The sequence below is a fragment of the Rhipicephalus sanguineus genome, chromosome 2 (assembly GCF_013339695.2).
Source record: "Rhipicephalus sanguineus isolate Rsan-2018 chromosome 2, BIME_Rsan_1.4, whole genome shotgun sequence".
Classification (NCBI taxonomy): Eukaryota; Metazoa; Arthropoda; class Arachnida; order Ixodida; family Ixodidae; genus Rhipicephalus; species Rhipicephalus sanguineus.
In genome coordinates, this window is record NC_051177.1 from 227658103 (window position 1) to 227683875 (window position 25773).

The window sequence follows — 25773 nt, forward strand, 5'->3', positions numbered from 1 at the left end:
AGGTTAACGTGGCAACAGAAAGCACAGGACCGGGTTGATTGGCGGAACATGGGAGAGGCCTTTGCCCTGCAGTGGGCGTAGACAGGCTGATGATGATGATGATGATGAAAGCAATACAGTAGCCACCCTAATGTAGTAGCCACCGTAATAAGCCACCGAAATTCTACAAGCCACCGCGCTTGTAGATTTGCAGTCTCGCAAGCACATGATACAGATAGTAATTGATGTGTCACACGATGAAATTTCACCGCGATAAAGCGTGACCAGCATCAAATCTTTCGGTCATGAGTGACTCCCTCGTGCAAGTTGCGGAAAGGAGCCAGTCGCGCTCGATATGAACTACGATGAAACCGGCCGCGACTAGCTGAAATCAAAATATGGCTTTAACGTGTACGACTCTGGCCTCAGCTCAAACGACATAATTCGCACTTAAGTGCCGAATGTTGCGTATAATTTAAACCTTCATAAAAATGCTTTTGAAATTTTAGTGCAGTTACTGTTCTTCCTTAATTTTAAACAATCTTATTCTCTTTAAAACACTAAACATTAAAATTGCAGCGTTATGTTCCAACCTAATTACATTTTTACTGTTTTGAAACGACACTCTTTCAGCTAACTTAGGTATTTGTTCCCTTATCATAGTACGCTTAACTGTACCGTAAAGCACGTTCTTCCTTATGACCTACAGTTTTTCACCTTACGAGAACGGAAATCTGGGGGAGTTTGTAAGAATTGATCATAGAGCAGGTAGCACAAAAAATGCGGGGACACAAGAAAGCAACATAAACACCGCGTTTAGCGCTCGTTTGGTGTTTATGTTGCTTTCTTGTGTCCCCGTATTTTTTGCGCTACCTGCCCTATGATGAGTTTTTCGTCTTTCCTTTCAATGAAGTCGCCGCGATAACAGTGGTTAACACTGGCGTAGCCGGGGGAGAGGGACAGTTTAGACCCCCGAAATTTTACCGTTTTGCTTGGGTATATACACACGAACAAACATACGTAAAGCATAATTGAACCCCCCTCCTTCCGAAAAACAATTCTGGCTATGCTTGTGGTGGTTAAAGCTGTTCGGCTGCTGACCCAAAAGACGCAGGTTCGATCCTGGTCGCGGGCGTCGGATTTCTATAGAGGCAAAATGCTATGTGCCTGTGTACTGTGCTATTCCAGTGCCCGTTAAGCAAGCCCAGGTTGTCTAAATAAATTATCGGAAGCCCTCCACTACGGTGCCTCTAATATAGCCTGTGTAGCTTTGGAACTTTAAACCCCATAAACCAATGAATAAACATTTCCCGCAATTATTACTCCCATGTACCTTGACTGTAAATTGGTGCCGTAGCCAGGGGTGCGGTCAATATTGATACGCGCCTACCCCACTCCCCTCTCCCGGGAACTAAACTTCTGACCAAGCCCCTGTTGTCAACAGCGGCTTTCCCGAAGTCGGTGCGTCGGAATTAGCTGAAAACTATCATATAAATTCAGTTAATGAAAGTGATAAGTACGTGGTACATAGAGCACAATAGTGCAAGTCGAAAAATGAGCATAAATCACATGCTTAATGTAAATGTTTGCGGCTTACTTCAGTATTTACGATAATTACACGCCAACATCTCAAGATGTTTGAGGAAAAACTAGCCATTTCGATCCTGGCTATCATGCATTGCTCATTATTATTGATACTTGAGAAAACCAACGAAAAAAGACACACACACGAAGGAAGGAATCACAACACCACGCTGGACTTACAACTGACATATGCTTGAAAACCACACTCGCCTCAAACAACCAAAACAGCCAACACATGCCCCATGCTCTCAGCAGAGTACAAAGAAGAAAATGATAAAACATCCAATTAGCCCAACTTAATTTTTGCGTCTGCTTTCGGGGGTTTTCTCAAGTTTAGTGTGAAGAACTGGTCCAGCAAGCAGAGCTTCTACAGCACGTTCGTTCATTAACTTGCGATTTGTCTGGCAGCCCGTCTGATCATGGTGAGCCCATGAGTGCCGCGGTCATTTCTTCGTGCTAATGCCGCTGTGGAGCCCGGCACAAAACACGTCGGCATTGTGGACGCGTAATACGTGTCTCTTTTCCTCCGTATTACAAAATCCGGAATCTCTGTTCGTCAATACAACGCAGTCAAGCATCTTATCCGGCGCGCCGATACAGTAGCAGCCGTCGAAGCGGCCGCACCGGCGCCCCTCGCTGAAGCCTGACGCGACTACAGCGCCCTCCACTCGGCGCCTCCGCTTGCGGCGGAGCCGTGCAACACAGCCGAGTTTTCAAACTGAAGTAGTTCTACAAACGTTGCCTCCTCGCCCTTGGCCTCTAATCAATACACCAGGGCACCTGAACGCCGACGGGCGAGTGCAACTACCAGACACCTATGGAACAATAAGGGTCGCCTCCAGATCTTCTGTAGCGTTAGCTACACTTGCCTAGCCGGAGCCGATTTCGCGCGGAGGGTTATGAGCCGTGCTGCGCATGCGCGAGGATCAGTGATGCCACACAGCTGGGTCGCCGGAGCTGGCATCTCACGCGCTCCCCGACACCGCCGCGCGCAGCTCGCCGCTGCCTGTCTGCGTGTTCGGGAGGAGTGGCGTCGTAGGCGCGGCAGACACGCTGGCGCCGGCGCGCACGCAGACTCCGCCACCGCCGCGCGCGGCTCGCCGCTGCTTGTCTGCGCCGCATTCGAGAGGAGTGACGTCGTAGCCATAGACACAGTGGCGCGCGCGCGCGCAACTATTCGCCTTCGCTGTGCAGTCGCTGTCTGACACTGCGCTGGGGCCGCTTGATAGCGCCTCTGAGTGGCGTTTGCAGGTGGGTAACGCGCCATGGAGAACGAGAGCGCAAATGCTGCTCGACGGCGCAGAAGAGCCGAGAAGCTTGTCTCATCGGATCCCGAAGTAGTTGCCTGGAAATTAGCGGTTCAGCGTACGAAGAATGAACAGAAGAAGGCTAATAATCCTAGACAATTTGGAAAGCTAAGAATAATCCGCTGAACCTTTGGTATTGCTACGTATATCCTGGCATAGCCGAGCTAAGCCACTGCAAATTTTTTTTCTATACGGCTTTTTAAAGACGATAGACTCCTGGATACAACGCAGAAAATTTGGTCTGTCTGCCTGTCTTTCTGTCTGTCTGTCACAGGATTCAGCCACGTGGCCAAAGTTTAAGCACTTGCTGAACGCCCAGCCATCTTGAATTGGTAGCTGCGTTCATACTTGTGAACATTGTCGATGAATAAGCAAATATCACGCATATCTGAGGGGCAACATCAATACGTAAGTATTAGGTGGTGTGTTCCTTTAATAGAAAATACATAGACACGTAATTCTAAAGACCATAGCGTTTCTTAGGCTGCGCTGAAAATACGACGCTATGCACGAAAAAGCCCTCTGCCTACGATATGGCGCTGCCACCTAGCAGTGGCCCTGGGTTCTGCAGAAGCTCACGTTTCCCGATGTAATGCCAGATGGCGTTCATAATCTCACGCAGCGCCTCCTCTATCGTCTTTCGAAGACATTTTCATGAAAGCATGCAGATACGCGGCCAATTTTTTTTTTTATTGTGGCCCATGCATACGTGCTGTTTATATCGCTTTCTTTACTCATATATTTATGTATCACATGTGGGCACCACGGTTTCAATGCTCTATCCGTTTCGCGGTCCACTATCCAGCGCCTCCCATCAAGCGTCGCTGTATCACCCCAGTATGCAGCGCGACACTGGGTCTATAATCAGGCATGACCGTGGACGCTGGTACCCAGAAGCGCTTGGTTCTGTAATAGGGTCTGCCTGGTTTATCCGTGTGTCAAGTAGGTCAATATGGGTAGTACCTCAGCATTTACGTGGTCTCCGTCTTTTCTGAGCGTAACTTCAATTACAAATTCAGGAAACATATCGCAAACTGTTTCGACGAGTGGGCACTTACCTGTCTTGAGATGACTGCCAGCGCCAAGCCTATCGCAACAAGGTAGATGAGCTGCACGGCAGCATGGCTTAGCAGACACCTGCACATCATAGGAATGCAACGTCATGAAAGTACAGGACCAGATGCACAGATTCAGCTATCATCCACACGACTACCACACCGCAGAGGTTCAGACTACCGCACAGATTCAGCCAACTACCTCGGCCTTCTGTCTTTCTGATTGCTTTATTTTAACGGAAGCATTTTCTTTAGAGAATATATTGCAGCTAAGCTTACAAAAAAAGCTGTTGTGCGAATTAATAATTCTTGACGCAGAAAAATTAGCGCGAACTACCGCGTACCAGGACCGTAGCATGTGCGCTTGTCCTGTGGCCTTCTCCGCCTTGTTACAATATGTGCTTGTCCTGTGGCCTTCTTGGTCTTGCTACACGTTAAATGCGCTCATTTTTCTTTGACAGCCAGGCTGTTCACCTCTAGCCGCCGCATGTGTCGCATGCCTTCCCAAGGCCGGGGGCCCACTGAGCGGCCTGCGTCAGTATCGCGAGTACGGCGCGTAGACACGAATTTAGACGGGTAAAACAAAGAGAGTGAGAGAGAGAGAGAGTGGTGACAGCGCTGGGGCAGTGATGATGCGCTGGCAAGAAATGGAAGATGGCGGCGACAGTGCTGGGGCAAAGGAGACGCGCAGGGCGAGAGAGGCAATGTGTACCACACGCGTTAATGTACGTGCACACTGGCCGAAACCATGCCGCGGCGGCGTCGCGCCCGTCAGCGTCTCCGCTCGGCGAGCTGCGCCACGCTCTCCACATTGCCGGCGCGAGAGTCACGTGAGAAGAGTGGAAATCTCACTGCGGGCTTCTTCCCGACAGACGGAGAGGGAAGCGGGAGAAAGGAGAACGATGTCCGGTCGCTATGACTACCGCCATGTGAGGAGGAAGAGGAGAAACTGCAGGCGTTGGTGATTTGCTTGCGCATTAGCCGAAGGCCGCGGCGGAAATAGGTCAGGTGTATTAAAGAGCTGAGACACGGCCTCGACAAGAGAAACTGTAATATCAGACGGTATATAACAGTAGGCCTAGCCAGCGCGAACAGCAACAACGTTCAGCACGAGCAGTTTCTGCTTAGCGCTGACGATCCGACTGTATAGCTCTTCAGGGTGCACTTCTTCTTCATCACATCTTTCCCCCTCGCTGAAGACGGAACCAGTTAGGTGTACTAAGGTGTCGTAAGAACAAGGGGTTCGTGGTATGGTTTGAGGCGATCCACGTGAACAGTTTCGCGGCCTCGGCGACGCAGGTCCGCAGTGGGCGTGAGGGGTTCGATGAGGTAGTTGACGGGAGAAGTTTGCTGTAGGACGCGGTAGGGTCCATGGTACCTGCTGACAAACTTCGAGGAGATACCTTGCACAGATGTGGGAGGCACCCACAGCCAAACAAGAGAGTTGGGCGAAAACTGGTTGGGGGGCCGTTCGTCGTCATGTCGAGATTTCTGTAGCCCCTGTTCTTCAGTTGTAAGGGAGCGAGCTAGTTCCCGACATTCTTCTACATAGCGAGCAGCTTCGGAAAGTGGTGTGTCCTCAGATGAATCGGGTCGGTAGGGAAATATGGTGTCGATCGGAGACGATGGTTCTCGGCCATAGAGTAAAAAGAAGGGAGAAAAGCCTGTCGTCGCCTGGGGTGCCGTATTGTAGGCGTACGTTACGTAGGGAACAATAAGGTCCCGGTTCGTGTGGTTAGAGGCGACATACATAGAAAGCATGTCGCCAAGAGTTCGGTTGAAGCGTTCGGTGAAGCCGTTTGTTTGCGGGTGATATGCGGTAGTACAGCGGTGAATCAAATGGCATTCAGCGAGAAGTTCTTCAATTACATCCGCGAGAAAGACGCGGCCTCGATCGCTCAGGAGTCCACGAGGAGCACCATGACGTAGAACAAAGCGTTGAAGCAGGAAAGACGCAACGTCAAGTTTGTCGCGGCTGCCAGAACGGCCCTTTCTGCATATCTCGTGAAGTGGTCTATCGCCACAATAACCCAGCGATTTTCGGCAGATGTGTATGGCAGAGGACCGTAAACGTCTATTCCAACCCGGTCAAATGGTCGCATTTGGCACGGCAACGGCTGTATTGGTCCAGAAGAGTGGCAATGATCGGACTTGCGGCGTTGGCATTCTCTGCAAGATGGAATGTACTTTTGCACAAACGTGTACATGCCGCGCCAATAAAACCGAAGACGTAGTCTGACGTAGGTTTTAAACAGACCAGCGTGTGCGCACTGTGGATCGGCATTGAAAGCAGCACATATGCTATCGCGGAGTTGCCTAGGTATGACAAGTAGCCATTTGCGGCCGTCAGATTGGTAGTAATAGCAACAGTAACAGATTGGTAGCGAACAGCAGGACGGCCGATGACTTAGCTGAACTTAATCTTGAACGCTGCTCAGGTCGGAACGTCGGTTTGGTGGTTCCGAAACCACAAGTGAGCAATGCCGGTTAGGTAAATGCTGACGGTGGCCAGTTTCATGGTGTCGTCCCATTTGTTAAGGACACTCACGAGTTCATAGGTAAATAGCCAGTCGTCGACGTTGTGGTCATCAGTGCCGCTGAATATTGGAGGGTCCCGCTGACGGACCGCGCCGGAGCATGCGGTGGCCTGGGGAGCAGGAAGCGGCGGGCTTGTGTTGGATTCGGTGGTCATGGCGGCAAGTAGAGTCCGGCTGCGCAACTCCAGGATCTCTTGGACACCTAGCAACCTCCACCAATTATAATAAAGAGCTGAGACACGGCCTCGACAAGAGCAACTGTAATGTCAGATGGTATATAACAGTAGGCCTAGTGTCAGGGGTTGATGCGCATGATGACACGACTGGTTGAACGGAAAACAACAGGTTTAATAAAGATTCAGATTACATGACTGGTTCTTCGTGAGCGCGGCTTCCCGCCTCGAACTCTCGACGGTTCTCTCTGTCGCCTCCTTCCGGCCGCTCTCACAACTGCTAATAGTTCCACAACATCGCGATAGGTGGCGCTAGCTGTCCGTAGTGGATGTAATTGCCTAACACACCCGGACTCCTAAATAATGCGTCCTCGCATTACTAATCCGTGACGAAATCTTCAAGCCAACGTGGTGGTTTTCTCAGTCTGCGCCGGTAATCTGTAGCTAACGGTGCTTGAGAGGCTTGCGCAGGGTCATCTTGCAGTTGCGGAGTTGTGTCTTGTGTTTTCTCGTGGAAGCACTTTAACTGCGCTGCGCTGGCCAACCTTGTTTCTATACGATTGTTCTTCGTTCTGGTAATCGTGAAAGTTTCCTTGTTGCGGTCAGTAATCGTGTATGGTCCGTCATACCAAGGATCAAACTTCCCGGCTTTGGATGATGTCTCGTACCAGACTTGATCACCTACTTCATAGGGTGCTGGCGGATGCTTTCGATCATGTTTGGTTTTCATACCATTTAGGCAGGCTGTTATGTTGTCAAACGCTTCTTGCCGGACCATGTCGATGTCTTGGGGCTCGTGGATGTCTACCTGTAGCTGGTTGTCAATTATTCTTCGAGGTGTATAATTAAACAACAGTTCGAGTGGTGAAATCTTGAGTCCAGCGTGGAACTGTGTGTTGACTTCGAAGGTGGTTTTGGCAAGGTATTCACTCCAGTGGTCGACGTCTCCATCAACATTCTTGCGTGAAGGTGGGAGAATTCGACCGTTGGCGCTCTCAACAAGTCCGTTCGTCCATGGTGCATATGGCACTGTGAACGTGTGTTTGATGTGATGATGTTGTAGATAGTCATTTGTTGTCTTCGACGTGAACGCACTGTCGTTGTCACTGATTATGGTTCTTGGAACTCCGAATTTTGTGACAATCTCTTCTTCAATGAATTGGATCACATGTGATGCAGACTTGCTCGGCACTGCCCATGTGACAATGAACCTCGTTGCTGCGTCTACAGCTGTTATGACATACTTGTTCTCGTGAGCTGTGTTGATTGGCCCCACATGGTCGATGGCCACTGTGTGGAAGGGTGTTTGAGGCACCTCCCTTGGGTTGAGAGTTCCTGGTTGTACACCAGTTGCGTGGTTGTGCTGCTGACACACGTGGCACTCTCTCACATACTGTGCAATGTCCTGGTCCATATTCTGCCAGTAGTAACGTTTGGATAGCTTGGACTTCGTTCGCAGGGCGTCTCCGTGACCTGCATGATCGTGGTGACTTTGTATTAGAGCAGATTGTAGGGATTTGGGCACAACAACACGTTGTATTGTCTTCCCATGTTGGGTTATACTGTGCATAAGCATGCCATTAACGATTTGGTAGCTTTTGCCAGCTTTGCTTTGGTTTCCCGTTTCAGTGGCAGCTTCGATGTCTTTGATAATAGTGACCAGTTTTGCATCTTTGTGCTGGGCTTCACACAGACGTGAATCGTTTGCCTTCAGCACAAACACTGCGTTCACCATTCTTGATAGCGCGTCTGCCACGGTATTTGTCTTGCCAGATGTGTGACGCACGGTGAAATGGTATGTGGACAGGTCTAAGACCATGCGTGCAAATCGCCTGTTGGGATTCATTTTTGACATATTATGCGTGACAGCCCATTTGTCCGTGATGAGCTCGAAATGTTCTAGTCTTTGCAGGTAACAGTGGAAACGTTCCGTTATGGCCCAGTGAGCTGCGATTGCCTCAAGTTCTGTCGAATGCTTGTGGCTGTCACTGTCGGAGACCTTTTTGCTTGCATATTCCACAACCCGTGTGGTGTCACCGTGTGTCTGAGTAAGGACTGCTCCGAGCGCTGTGTGGAAGGCGTCGACATGTACTTGTGTCGGCAGGTTTGGGTTGAACGTTGCCAAGATAGGTGGCTTCGTCAGTCGTTCCTTCAGCGTGTCCATGGCATCTTGACATTCAGGCGTCCACTGAACGATGGCATCTTTTTTCGTGAGAAGTGTCAGTGGTCGAGCAATTTTTGGAAAGTCCGTTATATACTTGCGGTAATGTGATGCTAGTCCAAGGAATGATCTCACTTCGCTTTTTGTTTTCGGCACGGTGTAGTTCTTTATCGCTGTAATGCGTTGTAGATCGATCGTCACTCCTTCTTGTGATATCAGAAATCCAAGGAATGGTATCTGCTTTTCTGCAAACATACACTTGCTGTATACGACACGCAGTCCCAAGTCATGAAGAGCCTTCAGTACCTTGTCAAGCACTTCAATGTGTTCCTCAATGGTGTCAGTGAAGATGCACACATCATCGATGTAGACGATCACATGATCACTGTCGATGAGTTCTCGAAGACCTTCATTCATGACACTGTGCATTGTTGCGGGTGCTGTGCATAGGCCAAAGAGCATTCGTAGTGGTTCGAAGTGTCCATGTTCTGTCACGAAAGCAGCTTTAGAAATGTCTTCTTCACGTAGTGGTATGTTTAAGAAGGCTTTCTTGACATCCAACTTTGCAGATATCGTGATCCGGCCACTTTCCGAATGAGTGTGTCGACTTTTGGCATCGGGTAGGCTCGCTTGACCGTCTTTGCGTTCAAAAATCGATAGTCCACACACAATCGTTTCGGTGTAGTCTCGTGGTGTGGTTGGTCAACAACAATTACCGGGGAGGCATGCGCAGACTTTGAAGGGCGGACGATACCTCTTCTGATCCACTCTTGCGTTTCTTCCCGGATGAATCTCCTGTTGGCATCACTTGTGCTGTAGGGTTGCATCCTGACCGGCGTTTGGTCGGTGAGTTTGATTGCATGTTCGACGTGTGTGCACAGACCCAAGTCATTGTTAGGGTGGGTGAAGACATTAATGTTGTTCAGAAGAGACGCTTTCAACATTTTCGTTTGACTCTCCGTGAAGTCTTCGGGAACAGGTTTATGTTGAATCAACTGGGCGATTTCTTCTGCTGATGGTGGTGAGGGCACTTCATGTGTCACTGTTCTCTTCGCATCAATGGCTCCACACACTTCGATGACGTCCGTTGAGTTGACTTCTGGTTGGATGGACATTTCTTTCGAGTACTTGATGTTTTCATTCTTTGCGAGGTTGTCCGTGCGCTGTTCTGTCACGAAGTTTGACAGAGACGGTTGTGTGTCCGAGTCAGTGCTTGTTGATGTGAGCACATTCTTTTTCAGTTTCGGTATGTACTCGATAGTGTGAATGCCGTTATCGTAGCGTTCAATATAGTCAAACGGAATGGCTTGTCTCCAGTCAAGGCCTACCATGACTTCGTATGGAAGGTTCTTGATCACTTTAGCTTCTACTGTAGCACAAGCATCACCAATAGTGATCCTCGCTTGAGTCACACCGGTTGGTCTGCACGAGTTGCCAAATGGACCCCCCAATACACAGTCCACGTCTGTAGCAACCTCGAAATTGTGCTTTCGTGCGAACTGCTCGTCAATGAGCGTTACTGCAGAGCCTGTGTCCCAAAGTGCCTGTGACGTGATGTCGTTTACACTGGCTTGTAGTAGTATTATCCTTCGCCTACTTGTCTCTGCGATGGCGACCCTATTGATGCCTTGTGGTGAGCTTTTCGCTTGGCGACGTCGCGCTGCTGCTGCTTTTTCATCTTCCGTGCGTGTGTCTGGATCACGGCAGTCTATCGCTCTGTGTCCTTTCCTTTTGCAACGCGCACACGTGTCGGCCGGTAAGCGTGCGTACTTTGGTGCCGTTGTGGTCGTTGATTCAGCTGCATTTCTCTCGCTCGGCTTTGAAGTTTTGCTGACTGCCGGAGGCTTTTTTTCGTCGATTCCAACATCTCGCCGATCCAGTTGTCGCGCGTAATGCAGGAACTCGCTTATCGTTCCACGTCGCAGGTCGTGAAAAGCTGCTAACATTGGTTTTACGCTTGTTGACCGTACTCCCTGTATGAGCCAGTCGACCACATCGTCGTCGGACAGTTTATACGAGGCACGTCTGATGCGTTGAAGGCGTGCGTACATATAGTCTGTCATAGTTTCGTTCTCTCGTTGAGCTCTTGTGTCGACGTAGGCGACCCACTGGCAGAACAAGAGAGGTTTGTCAAATTCAGTTTTTAATGCCGTCACCCATGATGTCCAGTCGGCGTACCGGTGGCCAGTAGTTTGGTGCCAAGCGGCTGCGCGGCCCCGAAGTCTCGAGATTCCTGCGTTCATTGTTGCTGCTTCAGTCCATGCGCAACGCTCGCGCATTGATTCTACGGCAATTTTCCACTGAGCGAAGTTGTCGGATTCAGTTCCGGAATAGGTCGGCAGCGTTCCCGTTAGATCTGGCGTTGCTGTGATCTGTAGCGGAGCACTGGTGACGTTGTCGTTCGATGTGCCTGGCGGTGTTCCCAACTGCCTTTCGAGAAGTCGCGCCATCATCTGCAACGTAGTGTTGAGCATCGCGAGCTCCGTTGTTCCGTTTGCGTTTTCGTTCGGCGTAGTTCGGTTTTCGATGGCGTCCGTGCGTGTCAAGCGAGTTGGAGAGATGCTGTCTTCGAAAATACCTTGAGGCGTTGTGAGCTTCAGCTCGCTCGTGCCGAAAGCCGCTTCGTCCGCGATCAGCGTGAAGTTTTTCACTTCGGTGTGGTCGGTTGCCATGCTGGTCGTTGTCGCTGGCTGCACTTGCTGCTGCTAAGCCTAGGCACAGAGAGTGTTACGTTCTCGCTTCGCCTTGTGTTCTACGTCGGCCGTAGGTTCGTTGTTAAGTCCTCGTCGCCATGTCAGGGGTTGATGCGCATGATGACACGACTGGTTGAACGGAAAACAACAGGTTTAATAAAGATTCAAACAGATTACATGACTGGTTCTTCGTGAGCGCGGCTTCCCGCCTCAAACTCTCGACGGTTCTCTCTGTCGCCTCCTTCCGGCCGCTCTCACAACTGCTAATAGTTCCACAACATCGCGATAGGTGGCGCTAGCTGTCCGTAGTGGATGTAATTGCCTAACACTAGCCAGCGCCAACAACAACAACGTTCAGACGAGCCCTTTCTGCTTAGCGCTGAAGATGCGAGTGTCTAGCTCTTCAGGGTGCACTTCTTCTTCATCACACAGGGATCGATTCGGTCGGCGACAGGAAAACATTGACGCTCCACGGAAGAAGGAGAGAAAAGCGGCGTCTGGCGTGCTATGAGCGGCGCGCGGGAAAGTGCCGCGCCACCAGTGTGTACTTACCTTTATGGCCGAGATATATAGCTCCATTTTAGTTTAGTGTACGCAAGGCTGAACGTCCGCAACGTATAGCGCGCTGTGTATGCGACGTTTTAGACTGTCTCCGACAGCACTGGTTAAAGGCTCTGTTATACTCCGACTTCCGACGCGAACGCGCGCGAGGACGTTGCGTTTCGTCACGCCAAGCCGGCGACGCTATGCCAGGCGCAAATCGGTCACCGCTACAGTCGAGCCGGCTCCAACGCGCGGGGCGTTCGCATCTCGAGGAGCGCATGCGCAGTAAAGCGAAGAACGCGCCGCGCCACCTGTCCGGAACCGACGAAACAGCCCGCGAAGCAGGTTTCTGTACATGCGAGTCTGGCGAGTCTGGCCAGCGCCCTCTAGAATATTTTCAGGCCTGCTCACTACTCCGGGCATGGTCTCTGACGTCAGTCATTTTTGACCCTCGTCTCCTGCCGAGTAGACGTGTGCATGCATGCTCACGCCGTTCGAGAGAGCAGGATTGCTAAGCCTGACGAAGCCTGCCGCAATATACTGGTGTTTCTTTTGGCGTCTGCTTGAAGACCGTGGTCTGCGTTTGTGAAGTGCTGCGTGGTGATGTGATGTGCCTCGTTCACGGAATGTTGTACACGTGCAAGCTCTCCCAATGGAGCAGTGCTGTGGGCCCAAGTGTCGCCGATATTGGCGATGTACCGAAGGTTCCAGTGGTTTCATTCTCCCAAGGCGACCAATAAGAGAAATGAGAGCGTGCGTTTATCGGGATGACATCGATATGCATCCTCTCCGTGATTAAAAGGTATGTGTAGTCTATGCTACTTGCTTTTCAGATGTTTTAAAGGCACCACCTCTAACGCGTTCAGTTATTTCTATAAAATAATGTCGTCTGCACTTCTGACTTGTTAGTGTAAGCCTTGACATAAGGCGCATTTAGCTGAGCGTCGCAGACGCTCACCCGCGCGATGATGTAGCGTCTCTAGAGATTTCCCGTTTTTGACGAGCGCGTCTTGCCGAGACGCGGTGAGCTTGGCTGCAAAACGACGGCGAAACGAAGTAGACGCACCTTCATACTCCAATCAAGCGACTTCACAAGCGGTGTGAGAGATGCGTATTGCGTTCCGCTGCTCGCACCCCGAACTCATAAAAATGGAGCAATAAACGTGCGTGACAGTATATTCTCAGAACAGGCGTTTTTTTCCTTCAGGGTCGGTAAACATTTCGCTATTTGCGCGTAGCACCGCGGGTTCTTTTGACTGAGAAAAGCTAAGTGGCGATGCGTGGCGTCGTGCATCTGTTTTGTACATAGCATTTCTTACCGGTGCTCCGACCACTTTTTGCGGTATTATAATTATGCGCCAGTCTCGCCAGCACCTTTGCCAAATTTGTCTGCTTGAAATGTGTAGTGTTGCAAGTCAACCCAAATTGGGATGCCTCATAGATTTTGTTGTTTTGTAACTGAGCAAATAAGGAGCACAGTGGAGCGGAAAGCCTGTGATAAACCGCTTTCTTAAATGGTTTTCAGGTGTGTGAGCTCGATTTCAAGCCAGAACACTTAAGGACGACTACCAAGTACACCCATCCAAGAACCGGCAGGACAGTAGCAGCTCCCATGGGGGCTACTCGGCTGACTCTGGACCTCTGGACGCAGTGCCGACAATTTTTCTCAGTTTACCAAATGAATAGGAACAGTTTCTGCGCATCTTATGGACAGTGTGACGTGTGTGCGTGTGTGTTTGTGTGTAAATAAAGAATGAAGTATGAATCAAAGTTGCCTTATTTATTTCTTCACTTTTCGGGGCCATGAACCTTCGCATTTATAAATCGGTCACATTTTCGATAGCGCACAATCTTTTCTTATTTTTAAGTGGAATAATAAGTCGCTTACAGACCAATCACCAAAACTCTAAAGCGTAACACATTCCTTAAGCCAGTGCCAATCCCGACGCAAAAGGCAAAATAAAGCTGTTACGCGTGTAAAACTAGCCGCGAACGCTTTATCATTTCATAGGAGACGATAGTGGCAATGGCTTCACTATCTCCTGCGCGTTCGCTCGCTCGGTCAAGACGCGTGACGTCACGGCGGCAGTGAGCAGGCCTGAATTTTTTTTCTAGGTGGCATTGGTCTGGCGCGAAATGCAGCAGGATCTATTCGGAGCCAAGCGACGCCCGAGCGCGCCAGCAGCCGTCGGCTGCGTCGGCGGTCAGTCGACGCCGGACTGTAGAGGGCTGTTTTAAGTGCGAATGCACTTTATAAGCGACCCTGAATCCGCCGTCCCATAGCAACGGCGCGAGGAAAGGAGAGGAGCGTCTGTAGCAACGGCGCAGCGACGTCACACCCCAAGTGACTGCGTGCGCTCCGCCTCCTCACCGCGGTTTGCGCGGGCGCGCGCCCGCGCGCCGGCCCCGCACCACTCTTCTAGGTGGCATTGGGTGCAGTCGCCGCTCCTTCTCTCGCCGTTCGCTCTCTCTCCTCCCTGCGCCCCACTCTCCCGTCCGCTGGCTGGGCGCCTCTCGAAATGTGTGCTCGAGACGCCGCTGTGAAACGCCAACGGCGACCACAAGGCTGAGATTATGGCCGTCAGGTACAATGACAACACAAACAGGTGCTGATGAATGTGTAAATAAATGGTTACGGTACAAATCCTCGTCTCGTCATTAATTTACGCCATTAAAATTACTGCGCCGTGTACTCTCGGCGCAAGAAATGCATTCGCATTTCCTCACGATTCCCTTCGGGGAGGTGGGGGCATTTTTTTTGCTGACGTAACGTCGCCGCGACGAGCGTGCGCGCGCGCCGACGTTACGCTGGAGTGTATCAGAGCCTTTACCGTGCGCAACATCTGTAACGTCATAGAGCATGTAGCGCAAAAATTACGGGGACACAAGAAAGCAACATAAACATGAGACGAGCGCTATCCCCGTAATTTTTGCGCTACATGCTCTATGGTGAATTCTTACAAACTCGCCCAGATTTCCGTTCTCGTAATCTGTAACGTGTTCCGCACCTGAACGTTAACACGGTTGCCTTTGAGTGTTGCTTCGCGCCATCTAGTGGCAGAGCGATAAGCTATAATATATTTCTCAGCGCAACACACAAGCAAGACGTAAGACAAGCCAAGCTTTTCCGACGACGAGTAGTGGTTAGGGAGTTCGGGCTAGTTGCATTTTTGTTAAGTCGGTGCAGGGCGAAGCAGCACGAGGGACGCAGAGACGACGAAGACGAGTGCTTACTGCCAACTGAAAGTTTATTGTTTTCTACAGACCTTTTGTCGGAAGAAAAATAATGAAAGAACAGTACAAGCACTGTTGAACCCTAAAAAGACCCCACTGTTTGCGCCGGCGTTTTCCAGTTGTAGCAGCTCTCCTACTTATGCACGGGCATTGTTCACGAGCCATGCAAGCTGCTCTCACAATGAGGAAGGTTGTTCGTGTGCGAGAAAATCACCTTATCTTCGAGGAAAACGGAGGTGCATCAACATCCGCTTCAATACATGGATAGAACGATCCCTTCCGTTCCAAACATTTCGCATACTTTTGCAGGCAATCAGTCAGACATCTGCCAGTTTGAGCCACGTAGCAACCACCAAATTTCAAAGGGATTATATAGACGAGAGAACCTGGGCCAAGGGGCCCTGCTGCGCCTTTCTGAAAAGATGCCCTTTTTTCGGAAATCTCGTTATGCGGTCGCGCACGGCGCTCCGCCGCCGGTTTGTTTACATTGCAGCTGCGTGCTTTCTGTCTCGCTGCACGCGCGCACGTGCTTTCCCTCTCTCCCCCTCTCGTTTTCTGCTTGCGCTACGCGTTCGCCCTCCAAGGCGCTCGTGCAAGTGTTCTCCTCTCGAGCTGTGCTGGGCAGCAGTATGCGTGCTGTTGCTCGCGGTGCTCATGTGAGCGTGCTTGAGCGCTAGCCTCGCGCTGCGCTTGCTCTAGGGTGTGTCCAGATAAGATCGAACACGAGGTCCCGGTCACCATTCCCGATTTTGATGAAATTTACTGTAGGTCTAGGCATTACACCCAGAACAATGGTTTCGAAGTTAGTTTTGCGAAAAAAAATTTTGTTCGCCTGAAAAAAAAAATACAAATTTTGGCCGCAAAAAACACTTTTCCGCCAATTTCGCGATTTATGAATTTTGAGCGCACCTAGGGAAAAAACGGTGCACTTCTCGGTCACAATATTTATCGCCCTCGAAGAACAAGTGAAATATAATCTTATGAGCCTATTGTTTTCCTTGCTTGTCGAAGCACTTTTGAATAAAAAAATCGCAAACTTGGCAAATCGCACAAAGTACCTGTATTTGAGGAATTTATTGCTGCAAACAAGTTAAAATGAGGATAATAAAAATCTGTACATATTAACTTTGGTACTTTCGCTCTCTTTTAAAATAACTTGCGTGGTTTTATCACGCTTTATTTTACTCGATAAGTGGGCTGAAACGTAAGTGGTTTATCAAAAACGCCGAACTTTGAAAATAGTTTTCTCAAAAAGGCCATTTTTAATTTTTTTTTAAAATCCCTCTGATTGAAGTCAAGGACGTCATCTATCTTTCTGCATAAAAAAACGTTGCATTATTTTGGTTGCTAACAAGTTATAATGCGTCAAATGTGACCAAGTCAGCCTAGCGGCCGCGTCCTTCGTTATGTGCTGAAACTCGGACAGAAGTTGTTCAAAATACTTGTACGTGACATAATCACAAATCAGTAGCTCCACACCAACAAATGCGAAGCCATGTGTCATGGTTCAGCAAGCTTTGTCTTCCGATCAGCCGCTTGACAAACCCGCAGTAGCGGCCGCTCGATGCTGCGGGCGCTCACATTACATGAGTGCCGCTTCGACTGCGAATGAGCTCCGTTTGCGCGCGAAACTACGCTCAGAGGACGAACGAGAGAAGGAATGCATCACTGTGAAATTTAAAGGCTGTTAAGTGCCAACAAAAGCCATATTATACAACGAAAACTCTGCCGGTAATCTTGCAGTGAGCGCCTCCAGTAGAGCGCTCATGTGTTGCTTTCCCTCTTCGGATGGCCTAAAGATAATTAGGTTCACTCAATCAGCAATATATGACATAAAAGCAAGCCATTTACATCTAAAGAAATGTCTCACACGTGCTTCCGATGGTCGAACAGCTCAAATTGCAGTTGTTCTCTATCTCGTGGCAGAACACTTGTGTCAGCCGGCTGTGAAAAGAAGTGAGTGCAAGTCATTTGCTTCATTAAAGCACCGCTTTTACAATACTGTATTGTTGTGCGTCCACAGATATTTTCAACGCAAGCCGAGCGTTTATCACGATATTTTGCGGCTGCGGGCATAACAGGAGGGAAAAAATACATGAGCGCACTACTGGAGGCGCTCACTGAGAAATGATCAGCAGAGTTTTCGTTATATATTATGGCTTTTGTTGGCACTTAACAGCCTTTAACATTCACATTGATGCATTCCTTCTCTCGCTCGTCTTCTGAGCGTAGTTTGGCGCGTAAGCGTAGCTTATTCTAAGTCGAAGCGGCACTCATGTAATGTGAGCGCCCGCAGCATCAAGCGGCCGCTACCGCGGGTGTGTCAAGCGGCTGATCGGAAGACAAAGCTTGCTGAACTATGACACCTGGCTTGGCATTTGTTGGTGTGGAGCTACTGATTTGTGATTATGTCACGTACAAGTATTTTGAACAACTTCTATCCGAGTTTCAGCACATAACGAACGACGCGGCCGCTAGGCTGATTTAGTCACATTTGACGCATTATAACTTGTTAGCAACCAAAATAATGCAACGTTTTTTTATGCAGAAAGATAGATGACGTCCTTGACTACAATCAGAGGGATTTTAAAAAAAATTAAAAATGGCCTTTTTGAGAAAACTATTTTCAAATTTCGGCGTTTTTGATAAACCACTTACGTTCCAGCCCACTTATCGAGTAAAATGAAGCGTGATAAAACCACGCAAATTCTTTTAAAAGAAAGCGAAAGTACCAAAGTTAATATGTACAGATTTTATTATCCTCACTTTAACTTGTTTGCAGCAATAAATTCCTCAAATACAGGTACTTTGTGCGATTTGCCAAGTTTGCGATTTTGTTATTCAAAAGTGCTTCGACAAGCAAGGAAAATAATAGGCTCATAAGATTATATTTCACTTGTTCTTCGAGGGCGATAAATATTGTGACAGAGAAGTGCACCGTTTCTTCCCTAGGTGCGCTCAAAATTCATAAATCGCGAAATTGGCGGAAAAGTGTTTTTTGCGGCCAAAATTTGTATATTTTTTTTTCAGGCGAACAAAATTTTTTTTCGCAGAACTAACTTCGAAACCATTGTTCTGGGTGTAATGCCTAGACCGACAGTAAATTTCATCAAAATCGGGAATGGTGACCGGGACCTCGTGTTCGATCTTATCTGGACACACCCTCATAGCGTTATATTTAACTGCAGGTCGCGGTCTCGCGGGGTCGGTGGAGATGGTGTAGAGTACGTTTGTCAAGAGACTGGCCAAGAAAGCCACCCCATTGGCGACGGTGATGCCCAGAATGTCGAGAAAATAAAAGGTTAATTAGTACGTCATTCTTTTAGAATGGTGAAAAGAAACGGCACCATGATCGCGCAGAACATTCATGACGAAAACTTCTGGAACCACGATATGAAAATAAATGAAAAAAATTCAAATTAGTCACCCTGCTTAAAAACGTGCGTGCATACGAAAGAAGCGTTTATAAATGGCACAGCCAGCATGGACTAATTCATGCCAACCCTAGTTTGGCATGAAAACCACCCGAAAACGGGCGTGTCCTTCGAAAACAGATTTTAAGCTGGGCTCCTTGGTAAACAATTTTTGGGGTGGACAGCACAAGGGCAGAGGATGAAACACCATGACGAGAACAAGGACAACAAGGTAGCAAAGACGGTAGGACAAACGCTTCGTTCCTTTGTTGTCCTTGTTCCCGTCGCGCTATTTTATTATCTGATTATGAACCGACTAGCCGTCATCAAGTTTTTATCAATGCACAAGGGCGAAAGAAATAATGTGCGCTCGCGTTTTCTAGCTTCACTGTTCTGCTTTTGCGCACAGGTTTTCCCCAAGATTCAGGTGGGCTGTTTTCCTGGTCCTGCGGTTTCTTAAAATAGAACTCTGCGAAGAAAAAAAAAAACGTGACTGCTGTTTATTTCTTTCCAATGGGAAACATAAAAAGCCACATCGCAAAAGTTTGTGGAAACGAAGATGCCTACACACACACACACACACACGCTTATATATGTACACTGTTTCGCCTAGCAGCGCTTGAGCGAATTCTAACATTGTGTGCCGCTTTACCTTAGAAACACGGGTGAGATTTTTCGTAACCAATTACAGTGGCTTCGTACACAGTAGTCAATGTATGTCGCAACGTGTGCGCTAAAAAAGTGAAACAATCATTTCTGTATTATAGGCCTAGTACACTAACTTATCATTCATGCACACTGCTACAACACAAAGTCCGCCGCGGTGAAGCAGTGGTTAGGGTGCTCGGCTACTGACCCGAAGGTCGCGGGTTCGATCCCGGCCGTGGCGATCGCATTTCGATGGAGAAATTCTAGAGGTTTGTGTACTGTGCAATGTCAATGCACGTTAAAGAACACCAGATGGTCGAAATTTCCGGAGCCCTCCACTACGGCGTCTCTCATATCGTGGTTCTGGGACCTGAAACCCCAGATGATATTATTATACCTTAGAACACACATTCAATTCAAATAGTCAATTTCGTTGAGTCAAATAAGCTTTTGTGCAGAACTTAGCATGGCTTTCGCCGTGGTTTTAGCCCTATCGCTGAACCGAATTCGGGCATGACAATAGTTTAGCTCTTGGCTTAGGACGACAAGTAAAGGCATTCTTCATTCATTTTTCAATAGCATTCGATACAGTTACACATTCAAAGCTATTGAATAAACTAAACATTATCCTTAATAACCCCTTTCTTGTTGAGCGGATCCGTAGTTTCCTTTGAAGTCACTTTCAGTATGCTTATTTTTTGTTTTTTCAGTTCGCCCAACTCCCTAGACGTATCAGTGCCTTCAGGTGTTCCCCGGCGTTTTTTGTTCTCGGGCGTTTGTTTTTTCTGGTTTATATTAATGATATTCCGCACTCTGTTCACGTAAAAATACGACTTTACGATGACGTCTGTGTTCTCTATATTGTAATTTCCTTTCCTAATGTCTTTATCACTCTGCATAAACCCTTTTTTAGTTTCTACGAGCGGCGCGAGCTCTGGAAATGAATATTAACTTAAAAAAACACCATCATGTCTTTTCACACACATATCAATTAATCCTATTTCAACTATTCCTGTAAATCCACTCTGCTGCGGCGCGTCTCTGAATATAAGTACTGAGGCTTCGTTTTCGCTTCAAAATTATCCTTGTCAGAACACGTTGAAATAATGTGCATCAAAACACTAAGAAAACTAGGTTACGTGTGCGGAACCCTGCGTGTTGCTCCAAAAGAAAGTAAGCTGATCACATTTAAAATACCCCTATGACCAATGCTGCATATACATCTCCCGTGCGGAACCCTTATAAGATTTGTGACATTAATAGAAATGAGTGAGTTCAGAAGAAGGTATATACCGCCCCCACGATGGAACTTTCTCGCCGTCAACTCTTCTTTATCACACTGACGCTCTGAACTCACTGTTTTACTCAGCTCATTACTCATCTTCTCATCTATATCTATCGCGTGCGAAGCCCTAGTCACAAGAAAAAGTAATGAGCTGAACTTATCGGTGTGTTTAGCTCGCACTTACATTTTCAAGTACAGTATTTTTCCCAAGAGTATTGAATCTTCGAAAGCTCTGCCCTGTACGGCCCGTCGATTGACAAAGAATTTGCGGTTGCCACTGAACTAGTGCGCCCTTTACTCATTTTCTCACTTTTTGTATTCTTTTCTTTCTCTCTTTTCGTACATACGATATACTGTATTTCCCCATTCCTGCACTACAAGGCTACATTGTGCGAAAGTAAACAAACAAACACGTAAACTTATGTCGCGTTAGAGGCCTTATGACGTCGTTATGGAGATATCGTTTTTTTTGCTCTATGTATAAGTATTAATGTTTCTTTAAATAAAGTTCACTTGATAGTTATCGCCTGTCGTGTTTTCTTCTGGTCCTCGTTTTTTTTTTGCGCCGCGTATTCTTTATGTAAGTCCTAAATTTTTACCTTCTCTTTCGTAAGCGAAGCTTCCCGACCAATCCAGGTGGACTCGGCAAAAGAAGACCATTCCATGGCTGCTGGCGTGTAGCTTTCTCGATCGTCTGCGATTGCCGTGCGGTATCCGCTGTGCCTGCCTTCTGCTCATACGGAACCCAGCGTCGATACAACTCCGGAGTACCACGACTGCAATTTAGAAGCCTTCGCCTTTCTGGGTATTATCCCGGATATTTGCCCAGCACCGCAGCTTGCTACCCGCCGGGGATCTTAATCCGCATCAGCATCAGTTTCTGACACTGCCTTTATCTGCCGACCGCAAGATTGCCACTTCAGTGCGAAACGGAGCAACGTACACAGCATGACTTACGCGTGGTCTGTCTGCGCTTCGCACCTTTTCATGTCAATCGTCCTTACTCTGCGCCTGCCTTCTGCTCATACGCAAATCGGCGTATTTGCAACTCCGGAGTACCACGACTGCAGTACAGACGTGTTGGCCTTTCTGGGTATTATCCCGGATATTTGCCGAGCACCGCAGCTTGCTACCCGCCGGGGATCTTAATCCGCATCAGCATCAGTTTCTGACACTGCCTTTATCTACCGACCGCAAGATTGCCACTTCAGTGCGAAACGGAGCAACGTACACAGCATGACTTACGCATGGTACTTACGCATGACTTACGCATGGACTTGGCAGCAGCGCGGGCAGCGGGGAAAACTTCTGAAAATACGTTCTTCTTACCGTCGCAGATAACCCGATCAACGAAGCCACAGCTGCTCACTTCTGCTGCGTATCCACGTGCCTACGTTGGGGGCGTGGCAACAGTATCTGCTGGAAGCCGCCTCAACGTTTTGCCGCCAGGAGCTCTTTCAAGCCTATATAAGCCGGACACCATCGTGCACCGGATCACTTGGCAGCAGCGCGGGCAGCGGGGAAAACTTCTGAAAATACGTTCTTCTTACCGTCGCAGATAACCCGATCAACGAAGCCACAGCTGCTCACTTCTGCTGCGTATCCACGTGCCTACGTTGGGGGCGTGGCAACAGTATCTGCTGGAAGCCGCCTCAACGTTTTGCCGCCAGGAGCTCTTTCAAGCCTATATAAGCCGGACACCATCGTGCACCGGATCACTTGGCAGCAGCGCGGGCAGCGGGGAAAACTTCTGAAAATACGTTCTTCTTACCGTCGCAGGTTGGATATCGCCCCTTTCTATTGATATTGTTTTATTATTATTTTATTTTATTTTATTTTTTTTTTTTTTTTTTTTTTTTTTTTTTTTTTTTTTTTTTTTTTTTTTGCTGCTCCCTGCTGCCAGAATTGTCAACTGTACTTTTTGTATCCCGTTCAACCATGTCTACTCGTTTCGAAGAGGAGATCAGGAAAGAATTTAAAGAGTTCAAATCTAAAATTGAACGTGAACTCAGAAAAGAGTTGAGGGAAGTCAAGGAAAGTCTTGAATTCCTAAGTAAGCAATTTGATGAGAGCAAACAGAGAAATGAAACACTGCAAAAAGAAAACGAGGTCCTTCAAAGAGAGAACCTAGCCTTGAAGGAAGAATGTAGTAGGTGTATGAAACAGCTGAATGATCATGAAACAAGAATCACAAATTCCGAGCAATACTCTAGAAATTGCAATGTGGAAATCAAGGGAATTGAGGAGGGGAGTAATGAGAACCTGCAGGCAATGCTCTGTCAAATAGGTTCAGTTCTGAATGAGCCAATAACAGCAAGTGACATTGATGTTTGCCATAGAGTTAAAACCAAAAACGATGCTTCTTGCTCGAACATCATAGTGCAATTTAAGAGTCGCTCAAAGCGTGACGCCTTCTTGCTCAAGGCAAGGAAAACTAAGCTATCAACAAATGACATTGGTCACTCAACAAATAAGCCAGTGTTTGTTAACGAGCATCTCTGCCCTGCCCTCAAAAGGTTGCTTGGTATGGCAATCAGCAAGAAAAAGGCATGCGAATGGAAATTTGTTTGGACAAGGAATGGGAAGATTTTTGCTCGTAAGGATGAACAGTCTAGGGTACTTCGCGTGAACAGTGAGAGTGACATTGCAAAAATAGTTTGATTGAATGGTAATATGCCTTTGACCACGACTTATACCCAAAATGGCACTGCAACCCGAAGATGTGAACAGACTCGCAGCTTCCAAAGTAGTTGGTGGACTATCGTGCTTCCATCTTAACATCAGATCTGCTAATCATAAACAGGACTTGCTAAGCACTTTCTTAGACCAATTTTGTTTTGAATTTGACATAATTATGCTAACTGAAACGTGGATGAATTCGGACTGCGAGGCCATAATAAATGGCAATTACCATACTTTTCACCTAAACCGCAAGGAGAAGCGTGGTGGAGGGGTGCTGCTAAGTATCAAAAAGTGCATTGCTTGTGACCTACTTCCTGAATATTCTGTTGTAACGCCGGATGCAGAGTGTCTTGCAATTGTATCACAGAAATATATCATAGCTGTCATGTACCGCCCTCCAGATGGAATCGTCGATGAATTCATTGCACTTTTGGAAGGTCTGTTGAACTATGCAAGCGAGAATGACCTAGTGCTAATACTAGGTGGAGATTTTAACATAGACATGTTATGTTACTCAAATTCTAAACACAAGTTATGCACCATGTTATCTTCCTACTGTGCAAATAATGTGATTAGGGAATGCACTCGAGTGACAAAGACAACAAAAACATTAATTGACTTATTTATAACAAACCTACAAGAGCACGAAGTTATTAGTGGCGTATTGCCATCAAGCATTAGTGATCACTTACCCATTTTTTTGTTGATGAAAACGCCTAATTCTGACCGTACAACTATACCGAAAAAACAAATTCAGGACATCAACGAAAAAACCTTGCAGAAGTTTCGCAACAGCCTTTTAGAAATAAAATGGGATACCGTATACAAATCTAACACCTCTGACAGTGCATATGATGAATTTCTGCGCCTATTTCTTGAATCATATTCGAAATCATTTCCATTAATCATGCATAAAAAAATTAAAAAAGCGCGTAAGCCCTGGGTAAATAAAGAGTGCCTTCATATGATTAAAAAGAAAGACAAACTTTTTAATAGATTCTTGAAAACGCGTAGTGCAGCTGATTGGGATACATTTCGGCTGCATAGAAACAAAACTAATGCATTTCTGCGTAATGCTAAACGAAACTATCTGTACAATTACTTCGAAATTGGGAACAATAAAAAAATTGACTTAATGTGGAGGAAAATCAATGAACTACTAAATAGAGGATCAAGAAATGCAGAGGTTCATCAGCTAACACTGAACAATCAAATTAAACAAGGAGCTGAGTTAGCAGAAGACTTTAATAATTATTTTGTGAATCTAGTTTCAAGCTCTCATTCCCCGGAGGCAATAAATGGCATCTGCAGAAATTCGGCAAGCATATATATGAATCCGACAACTGAAAGTGAAATAGACAATGTGTATAGATCTATCAAGAACAGCTTAACATGCGATATTGACAACATTCAAATCAGGCCAGTAAAGTATGTTCTTGATATCATACTACCTCAACTCATGCATATTTATAATCTTGCTCTCAGTACAGGTGTATTTCCGAAGAAAATGCAAATAGCAAAAGTTACTACAGTTTTTAAAGGTGGAGAAGTGAATAATTTATCAAATTATAGGCCAATTTCTATACTTCCCGTGTTTTCTAAAGGCTTAGAAAAGATCATTTATGCCAGAATAATTGGGTTTGCGAACAAGCACAACTTAATCAGTCCTACTCAATTTGGTTTCAGAAAAGGGAGATCAACAGAACTTGCCCTTGTCATGCAAAAAGAAATCATTCTAAAAGCATTTGACGAAAAAAGTTTAATAGCTGGCATATATATTGATTTTTCTAAGGCATTCGACCGGCTAAATCACTTAACACTGACAAAAAAAACTTGAAATATATGGAATTAGAGGAACACCACTTGAACTTATAACGTCCTATCTGCAACATAGAATGCAATGTGTTTGCATCCAAGGCAATTTATCTCGGCACAAAGCAATTACCTCAGGTGTACCTCAAGGGAGCATTCTCGGACCACTGCTATTCAACTTTTACATAAATGACATTTCACAAACTGACCACGGAGCAAAATACATCACTTATGCGGATGATACAACCATTTTCTTTCGCAGCAATTCTTATGATACTCTTCAAAGTAGCATTAACATAGCTCTCGATGACTTACACAAGTGGAGCGTAATCAATTCGCTTGATATCAACACAGCCAAAACAAAAGCCGTTATCTTCGCTCCCCGACAATCACCTGAACCACCCATTTTGAATCTTACTTTGGGAAACTCGCGTATAGAAATTGTTGATTCAGTAAAATCCCTTGGAGTATTTTTTCAAAAGAATCTATCTTGGGACATTCAGATAAATCATATTGCTACGCAGGTAGCTAAGGTAGTAGGAATATTGGCGAAATTTAAATTCTACTTGCCAACAGCCGTCAAACTTCATATTTACAATGCACTATTCCTTTCTAATTTAAACTATTGCTGTTTAGTTTGGGGCACAACAACGCTAATGAACCTCAA

General features: G+C 47.1%; 1 protein-coding gene across 2 annotated transcripts in view; it reads right to left on the reverse strand.

Annotated features, from left to right (window-relative positions):
* The window catches only part of LOC119384145 (adenylate cyclase type 3), a 778406-nt gene that overhangs the window by 370979 nt on the left and 381654 nt on the right, over positions 1-25773 (reverse strand). For both annotated transcript variants that reach the window (XM_037652438.2, XM_037652439.2), the window contains exon 11: positions 3929-4007. In XM_037652438.2, coding sequence (XP_037508366.1) covers positions 3929-4007 — 79 coding nt within the window. The remainder of the gene's footprint in view (positions 1-3928; positions 4008-25773) is intronic.